The sequence below is a fragment of the Carlito syrichta genome, unplaced genomic scaffold (genome assembly GCF_000164805.1).
Source record: "Carlito syrichta isolate Samal-C Ts95f unplaced genomic scaffold, Tarsius_syrichta-2.0.1 Scaffold301018, whole genome shotgun sequence".
Lineage (NCBI taxonomy): Eukaryota > Metazoa > Chordata > Mammalia > Primates > Tarsiidae > Carlito > Carlito syrichta.
Window position 1 is genome coordinate 220813 of NW_007245114.1, and position 9263 is coordinate 230075.

The 9263-nt window shown below is 43.6% G+C and overlaps 1 protein-coding gene across 2 annotated transcripts in view; it reads left to right on the top strand.

The window, feature by feature from the left end:
* KDM4A (lysine demethylase 4A) overlaps positions 1-9263 on the top strand; it is a 55368-nt gene that overhangs the window by 29456 nt on the left and 16649 nt on the right. For both annotated transcript variants that reach the window (XM_008054745.1, XM_021710744.1), the window contains exon 12: positions 5035-5155. In XM_008054745.1, coding sequence (XP_008052936.1) covers positions 5035-5155 — 121 coding nt within the window. The remainder of the gene's footprint in view (positions 1-5034; positions 5156-9263) is intronic.

Consider the following 9263-nt stretch of genomic DNA (forward strand, 5'->3'; position numbering starts at 1 on the left):
GGAAAAAAAAAAAAAAAAAAGACCAGGGTACTGCCAAGTAGGCAAATTTGAAAGTACGTGAGAGAGAGTAGTGCTTGGATCCTGACTATCTGAGGAGGTAGTAGGGAATGGAATCATAGCACAGGTGGAGGGATGGGAGCGGGTGGCTACAGATAGGTTTTTTTGGGTTTTTTTTTTAATTGTGGTAAAATATACATGACGTAAAGTTTACCATCTTAACAATATTTAGTGTACAGTTCAGTGGCAGTAAGTTGTGCCACCATTACCAGGATGCAGATGGTTTTGAGGTGGGAAGAGACAGGGAGTTGTCTCCAAGGGTCTCCTGGAACCATCATATATCTGCCCTTTTCTGTTTTTTTTATTTTTTATTTTTTTGAGTGGAGTCTCACTCTGTCACCCAGACTGGAGTGCAGTGGCCGTTCCCTGCCACCACAGCCTCGACCTTCTGGGCTCCCGCTATCCTTCCTCCTCAGCCTTCCAAGTGACTAGAGCTACAGGCGTGCACTACCATGCCCAGCTAATTTTCTTTTATTTTATTGTAGAGATGAGGTCTTGCCAAGTTGCCCAGGCGGGTCTCAAACCCGCGGGCTCAAGCAGTCCACTCATCTCAGCCTCCCAAAGGGCTGGGATTACAGGCTGAGCCCGTGGGTTCGAGACCCGCCTGGGCAACTTGGCAAGACCTCATCTCTTGCCAAGGGCAAGAGCTTGGCTTGCCCTTTTCAAAAACCACTACTCTTTCAAACTTTTCATTACTTCCCACCTACTTCTTGCTCCTTTGAAGCTCCACAGTACTTTGTGCCTCAATGTGGTTGTCATAGGCTGGTGAAGAAGATAACTTTCTGGAAGCTGGGCTCAATGACACTCATCCTTCTTGAGGTACCAGCATGGTCTGCAGGGCTTGGCCCATGAACCCTCTGTAAATGTGGAGTGAGTGAATGGGTCATCTTTGTTTTAGTAAGAAGCCACCATCAGGATTAATTGATTAGGTGAAATAAGGAACAGATAGTTTAGGCTTGGGGGCAGAGCTGAACAACTTGCCCTGTCCCTGGAGAGGTCTGATAGCTTGTATCTATATTTGGAGACAGCTGGGCTCCTGAGAGCACCCTTGTGTTTTCCCACCCTCATTTTGAGCATCCCCAAGCTGTAATTTGGACTGCTTGCTGTTCAGTTTACATGCCACCATCTATGTCAAGGACGTTTCTAAGGGCACTCTGTTAACTGCAGTTCTTGGTAAAAGCACCCTGATTGACTGCTGAAGCATCGATGCTGTAGAGTTTTCAATGACTGCAGACTGAGCCACAGCCATATGTCTGCTGCAAAAGTTCCTGTGAGTTCAATCTGCTTTGAAAAGTGAGCTACCAAGACAAGGCATGAGAACAACAGTTGGTTTGTTTCTGTACAGAAAAATCCTAACAGGAACACTCACCTTGACCCTGGGTACCAGGTGTTGCAGGGGGCAGAGAACCTGGGAGCCCAGAGCTCGAACTTTCTTGCAGGCAGGGACCTGAGAGACTCTACCTGTTCTCCCGTCCCATCCTCACGAAAAACCCTATAGGGAAGCATTTATTACCCCCATTTTATTGGTGGGCTTGCTTTGCCCAGGTTCATACTAGTTGGCTGAACTGGGATTTAACCCAGCCCTTTCTGTTATATACTGAGGGAATCTAAAAATTGGAGCAATCCCAGGGAAAGGCAGCTTTGTGAAGAGAGTATGGATGTTGTGTAGCAGGAGGAGCATTTAGCCAGTAGTTGAGAAAATGTGAAAAGATACTAAAATATTTGAATAGACCTGACCACTTTGGTCGGAGGTAGCATGATGGTGGTGGAAAGGGCACAGACTTTAGACTTGGATACCAGGTCTCCCTCTGGCTTAGCTTCCTTGAGGTCATAACCTCCGTGAGCTTAGAGATCATGTCTCATTCATCTCTGCATTACCAAAGCACCGAGTATACCCATGGTACACTGGGTACATATACTGGGTATATAGGAGGCATTCTGAATATACAGACAATGGAAAAGGTGTCCTCTTTCTTTCCCAAAACTGCTTTCTGGTGGTCTTGATCTTGACCCCTTCAGCTTCCTCCAGAATTTGGATCCATAAAATGATCTGTCTCTACCTCCTACCCTATATTAGTTTTCTAATGCAGCTATAGCAAGTTACCGCAAATTTAGAGGCTTAAAAATAACAAATTTACTCTCTTATAGTTCTTTTGCTTAGAATTTTGAAATGGGTCTCACTGGGCTAAAATTAAGATGTCAACAGGACCATGTACTTTCCTGGAGGATCTTGGGGGAGAATACATTTCCTTGCCCTTTGCAGCTTCCCTGGGCTACCCACATTCCTTGGCTCATGGCCCTCTTTCTTCATCTTCAAAGGCAGCAACATCCAGCCAAGTTGTCCTGGAGTTATATCACTCTGACAGAGTCTTCTGTTTCCTTCTTCCATTATTAAGCCTCACTGGTATTACATTGGGCCCACCTGGATAATCCAGGATAATCTCCCTATTTAAGGTCCATTAATTCTCCTTTGTCATGTTAACATAGCATATTCACAGAGATTAAGATGTGGACATATTGGGGGACTGTTCTGTCTAGCACATACTCTAATAAACACTCTCTCACAAGCTTCTTACCCCTTTACCTATAAAACTGTACTTCATAGCCCCTATCCTAAAATATAATTCTGGAGCAAATTTCCCTCTCAAACTGTGATCTCGTTCCTTCCAAACTTCATCTTCTCAGAAATAATATCTGATGTAGTCTCTCCTTAGTTGCTTACTGCTTGTCTCCTGGAACTTATTTAAAAAAAAAGTCCTGAACCTCCCAAATGATGAGTCCCCTGCTCACTTTCCTGGCCAGCTCTTCTGTGTCCTTTGACACTGTGGGTTCCCCTCCTTGGCTCTTTAGTATTCCTCTCACCTGTCTGCTTCTGAATCTCCTTTTTTCTCTTCTTCCTCTTGTTCCTAGAAGGCTTGGTCTTCAGTCAGCTATCATCCACCAATAATCTGATCTGCTCCCACAATCTTAAGTTTGAGCCTCATGCTAAGGAGTCCTAAAATCTACAGCTCTTGATCTGAGCGCTTTTCTTGATCCCTAGTGTGAATGTTTTTTTTTTTTTTTGAGACAGGTCTCATCACTGTGACTCAGGCTAGAGTACAGTGGCATGATTATGACTCTCACCACAGCCTCTACCTCGTGGGCTCAAGTGATCCTGCCTTAGCCCCCCAAGCATCTGGGGGTGAACCACTGTGCCCGGCTAATTTTTATCTTTTTTTTAGAGTTGAGGTCTCACTAGGTTGCCCAGGCTGGTCTTGAAATCCTGGAGTTAAGCAGTTCTCCTGCCTCAGCCTCCCAAAGTGCTGATATTGTAGGTGTTAGCCACCATGTTCATTCCCCAATGTGAATTTCTTATTGCCCCCCCCCGGGTATTTTTTTGTGTCTTTAAAGAGGGAATACAAGATTATTGGGGTATAGGAATGAAGCAAAATGAACTTTGTTTTTATCTTACCCCTTTACAGTCTGTTTTTGTTTTAAAATGTGTACTAGTGCATATAATTGATTGGTAGGTAATACATATGTTAGGGTACATACTCCTAATTGTTTTATTAACACTATCAAAAAAGTTTGGCTAGTGTGGGTTTTCCAGTTTGTTTTAGCCAAAGAACCCTTTCTTTAAGTGTAATCTTACTGACTTAAAAAATGCAAATCAAAAGCAGAACTGTTCTGGTTAACAGGAAGGTGGGGCCTTAAGCCTTTCCTGTTTACTCTAATGAAGGCTCCTGAGGTGCCTTCTTGATTTACATTTTGAAAACCACTGGTTTAGACAGTCGGTGTAGTTCAGGTCTGATTACAAGTATGTGCTCATGTAAATCATCAATAGTAGAAGACTCCCCCAGAATCCTCACTGCACCACCATATTTCTTCACGTTGTTACAGTATCACTCACTCATAGAAGCACAGATCCTGTTCTTTTATTTCTCCACACCTTCTTTCTTTCCTGGGTAGATCTCTGCACACAGTAGGTGCTCAGTGAATATTTGTTGAACGATTTGGCAAATGGACCTGAAACTTGTTGGTAAAATTTATGTTTGGAAGAGCAGGCTCTATTCTACCTGGATATAGCCTGCTTAGAATTTGTTTTTTCCTGACATTCCAAGTGTGGTTGGATGTGGAGTCTGTAGGTCCTGGGCGCCATCTCTGAAGTGGCACTGTAGCATTTTAAAGCATTGGTGTTGTCACAGTTGCAAAGTGGCCCTCTTTCAGGCCTCATTTCCTCGTTTAATGGATTTTGCTAACCCCGTGTCTCCTAATATCAGTATAACCAAGTTCTAAGTGTGTTGATTAGAAAGAAATTCTTATGTAGTATTACTGAGTCAATCTTGTACATCTAAACCTAATTTACATTTGCTCTCACATTATGTAAATACAGTGCTAAATCAGCTAGACCAGAGTTTTAGATGCACACTCTGCCCTGGCTGGTGTTCTTCCTCCCCTGCTAACCGAGGAATTAATAGCATCTGCTAGAGTTGAAATCTTGACAGTTTATAAGGAGAAGTTGGCCTATTTACTTGTAATGGGTCAGTTGCTCCTCACCTCTTTGGATGTCCTCTAGATGTACCCAGGTGGCCCAGCTGCCAGGTAACAGGTGCTGCTGACCTACTGGTCCAAGGAAAGGGGTACCTGGGCTCATTGGGGCCTCTCAGATGTAGTCTTATGGCAGTGAGCATAAGGTGTGGCTCTCCTTTAGAGCTGCAATGGGTTTATTTTTGGTACATTTATTTCAGGCTGCTTCTGAAAAGGCCAGGAACCACATTTAGGCACAGATCTTGCCCTAAATTTACATAATCTTGATTTACACACTGGTTTGGTTCATGGTACTCTCATTTAGCTTTTTCTAAGACAGGTGTTTTTTGTGTATTTTTATATGTCTGTTTTTCTGTGCCCCTCTCTTTCCCTTGGTTTTCATTATTAGACTAACTTGTGCTGTGTCTCAAGTTGAGGCAAGACTGATTTGATTTGTTCTGTTTTGCCCAGGTTGCAGATGAATACATGTTTTCCCTGGAGGAGAATAAGAAGTCCAAGGGTCGCCGTCAGCCCTTAAGCAAGCTCCCCCGTCATCACCCGCTTGTGTTGCAGGACTGTGTCAGTGATGATGGTATGTGTTGTTCTCTCTTTTCACTACGAGAAAAGCAGCTCACCACATTAGGACGTGCTCTGACAGGACATCAGAAGGCCAAGCTGAGGGATAAGGGTTGGTCTGTGACTTTGCTGTTCTCCCAGATACTCTAAAGAGGACAGGATTTCCTTTTATGTCTAATTTACTAATGAGATTTCATTATAAGTTGGAATGTATCTTGATATGGGATAATTGCATGCAGGTTCTTTCCTTTCTTTTCCTAGAAGGTACAAGGGTGATTTTTCAGGATAGTAAATTCTGTCAATGATGCCAAGCTCTGTGCTGGATGTGTGGCTACAAAGATAACTTGAGATATGTCTGTGTCCTTAAGATGCTCCCAGGGTAGTTGGTCAAACTGACAGGTAAACAGATCTAGAGAAAGAAGAACTGTTAATCCAGGCAGAGGGATAGTTCATACCTACTTCTCTTCTCCATGGCAGGAAAGTATATTCACTATAATCAGCTGGAGCTTAAGGGCAAAGGCGGTGAGTGAGAGGTGAGGTAGGAGGAGTAAGGCTAGATCCTGGACAGTGTTTTGGTTTTTTTGGGTTTTTTTTTGAGTCGGAGTCTTATATTCTGTCACCCAGGCTAGAGTGCAGTGGCATGCTCATGGCCACTGTAGCCTCTATCTGCTGGGCTCAAGCGATCCTTCCACCTCAGCCTTCCAGGTAGCTAGAACTACAGGTGCATGCCAACACGCCTGGCAAATTTTTTGATTTGTTGTAGAGACGAGGTCTCGCCATGTTGCTCAGGCTGGTCTTGTACTCCTGAGCTTGGGTAATCCTCTCGCCTCCTTCTCCCAAAGTTGCTGGGATTATAGACGTGAGCCACCACGCCCGGCTGACAGTGTTATATGGGAGGCCAGAATAAGAACCTTTTCTCATAGGCTTTCAGGAGCCATCGATGTGTTTTAAGCAGAGGAATGACATAGTCAGATTAACTTCAGAAAAATTGCTTCTAGTTATGGCTTCTTGAGGGTGGCTTTGAGAGGAACAAATGAGTTTTCGTAATGTTCTTTGTGAGATATGAAAGTCTCTACAAGGAACTAGGATAGGAGAGTGGTGGTAGGGATGTGAGTGAAGATCTTTGGAAGATAAAGTCAGATGGATTTGGTGACTGCCTATGGAGCAGTGAGAGTGGCAGGTAAGGGAGGAGGAAGAGTGATTGTAGCTTTGGTTGGGTTTTGGAAACCTGAGTTCAGTGACTGGAGGATGTAGACTTGCGAATTAGTGCAAAGGTGGTATTTAATATCACTATTGGAATAAGTGAAGTCACTCATGGGGAGGGCACAGAGGGTGGTAAATAGAGGCTGGAGTTAGACAGTGGAAGGCAGGGGCCTATGAAGGGGACAGAAGGGGAGTAGGTAGGCATGTGTAAGGAGAACTGAGAAGTGTGGCACTGAAGCTCAGCAAGTGAGTGACATCAGCAGAGTGGTGTCTGGAGCCCAGAGATCCAGTAACATAGGTGCTGATAAGCCTTAACACTGACTCTGTTGGTGACCAGGCTGCAGCACCCTCAGGAGAGCAGAGGCAGTTTGTACTTGTTACTCTTGACTAATGCCAGGCCCTTTCCTACCCTATTCTTGTCCTGATGTGATATCAGTGCCCCATCCATGCTGGGTTTTTTGGTAGAAAGACCATGACAAGCTGGGATGTCCCTTGAGGTCCCCTCATCAGAAGTGTGACCAGACTATTATAAAGAGGAAAGTAAAATTACCTTTATGGTTCAACCACTGTGAATATTTTTTTTTTTTGAGTCGGGAGTCTCACCTGTGGCCTAGGCTAGAGTGCAGTGGCATGCTCACAGCCACTGCAGCCTCGACCTGCTGGGCTCAGATGATCCCTCCACCTCAGTTTTTTAAGTAGCTGGAACTACAGGTGCGCACCACCATGCCCAGCTAATTTTTTGATTTGTTGTAGAGATGAGGTCTCGCCATGTTGCCTAGGCTGGTCTTAAATCCTTGGGCTCAGACAATCCTCTCCCCTCTGCCTCCCAAAGTGCTGGGGTTACAGGCCTGAGCCACCAAGCCTGGCTATACTACGAACATTTTAATGTATTATCTTCTTTTTAACTTTTGTAGTCAAATATTAAATTATGTCCATATATGTCTTTTAAAAATAATGCAGTTGAGATCATAATACACAACCCCTTAACTTTTTTATAATGAAAAATTTTCAAATGTGGAGAAGCTGAAAGAATAAGAACATTTTGTGTTTTCCACATGTGTTCAACATTGTTAGAATTTTGCCATAATTGCTTTTGTCACTCCACAGGCTTTACTTATCTACATACATATTTGCTGTATCTCTTGGAAGTAAGTTGTAGTCTTCAAGTCACGTCACTGTAAGTACAACAGTAGACACCTCTCATGAACAAAGAATACCTCCTACATAAACAGTGGACTGTCACACAACCTAGGAAATTAAGCAGTAACTCCATAATGTCCTCTAATCTTCAGTCCAAATTCATCTCTCCTGCTTGTCCCAAGAATGTGTCTTATAGCTTTGAGCCATAGCAACTCAGTGAAATATACACGTCTTAAGTCTGTAGTGCATTGAAATTTTACATATATAAACTATAAAATTTTGGTTCCTGTAATTTTCACTTAACATAGTGAATATTTTCCCTCATCACTCAGTGTTCACAAACAGAATGTTTTTGGCTGCCTTTGGCTTTGTGAATGGAACAGATGTCAGTGTGTTGATTTTTTAGTTGTGAGTGTGAGCCCATCTGTTTCTGTTTCTTCCATCCTTTCTTGGTCACTCATGTGTTGGCCAGGATAAAGAAAAATATCTGTACTTGGGTTTTGGGCACCATTGCTTTTGACTAGACCTGAACGATGGTGCTTAGTGTTGATTTTTATCTACGATGGTGTCTTTACATTACACTGAGGCAGCTGCCAGATCTCTTTGGATTAATCAGAAAACTATCTGCACTGAGCTGGAGTTGCCAGAAATGAACACATGGGCATCTAGTACAAGTATGTGCCAGAGCTCTGTTTGAGCTGCTTTGTGTAGCACTCAGAGGCCTCTTGGAAAGCACTTCTGTCTGGGTAGAAGTAAGAGGATCATTGGAGGGCTTATAGCTGGGGATAGGTGATGCCACACGTAGCAAGATCCCGTGGGATGCTTCACGTGGCAGGGCCGACACAGAGCCGGTCTCCTGTCAGGGGCTACATGCTTGAAGCCTGCTTGGCCCCACTTGTCAAAGAGAGAGAGCCATGGCAATTGTGGCTGCTTATATGTCCTTCATATGGGGGAGCATCTGGGGAAACACTTTGTACATCAGTGTATTTGATATTTGCTTTTACTTCTACCAAAGACTGCCTTCATTTTATTCATGACCTTCAAAATTATTATGAGGTTTCCTTTACTTTTACTTTCTGTTCCTTGTTTTTTCTGGGAGTTAGTGGGCTGTGCCTTTGTCTCACTGATTTAGGGGAAACCGGGAAGTGTGCATCTTTATACTTACATGAGTTTTGTGAACAAGGGTTTTTTGTTTGCTTGTTTTCTGTTCAGTAGTGTTTCCCTTTCTTCTAGTAAAATGTACCCAGAGGGAAATTTTCTCCCCCAGGCAGAGACGAGGTCAGATGAGTTGTATGCTCTGCTGGCTAGAACACCTAGAAGATAAAATGTATCATATAGACCAGGAGTCTATGAAGGATCAGGAAGTAAATAAATATTTTAGCTTTATAATCCTCATTGGTCTCTGTGATTATCGCTTTTTTTTTTAATCCCCCCAACTCTTTAAAAATGTAAAAACAAAGCCAAGTGTGGTATTGCACACCTGTAGTCTGAGCTACTTGGAAGGCTAGGGCAAGAAGATCACTTGAGGGTAGCAGTTCAAGGCTGTAGTATACTATGATTGTGTTTGTGAATAGCCACTGCACTCCAGCCTGAGCAAAATAGCAAGAGCCCGTCTCTTTTAAAACAAAAAAAAGTAACAATTCTTTTTTTTTTTGAGTTGGAGTCTCACTCTGTCACCCAGACTGGAGTGCAGTGGCCGAGAGTGGAGCCTCGACCTGCTGGGCTCCGGTGATCCTTCCGCCTCAGCCTTCCAAGTAGCTGGAATTACAGGCGCGTGCTAC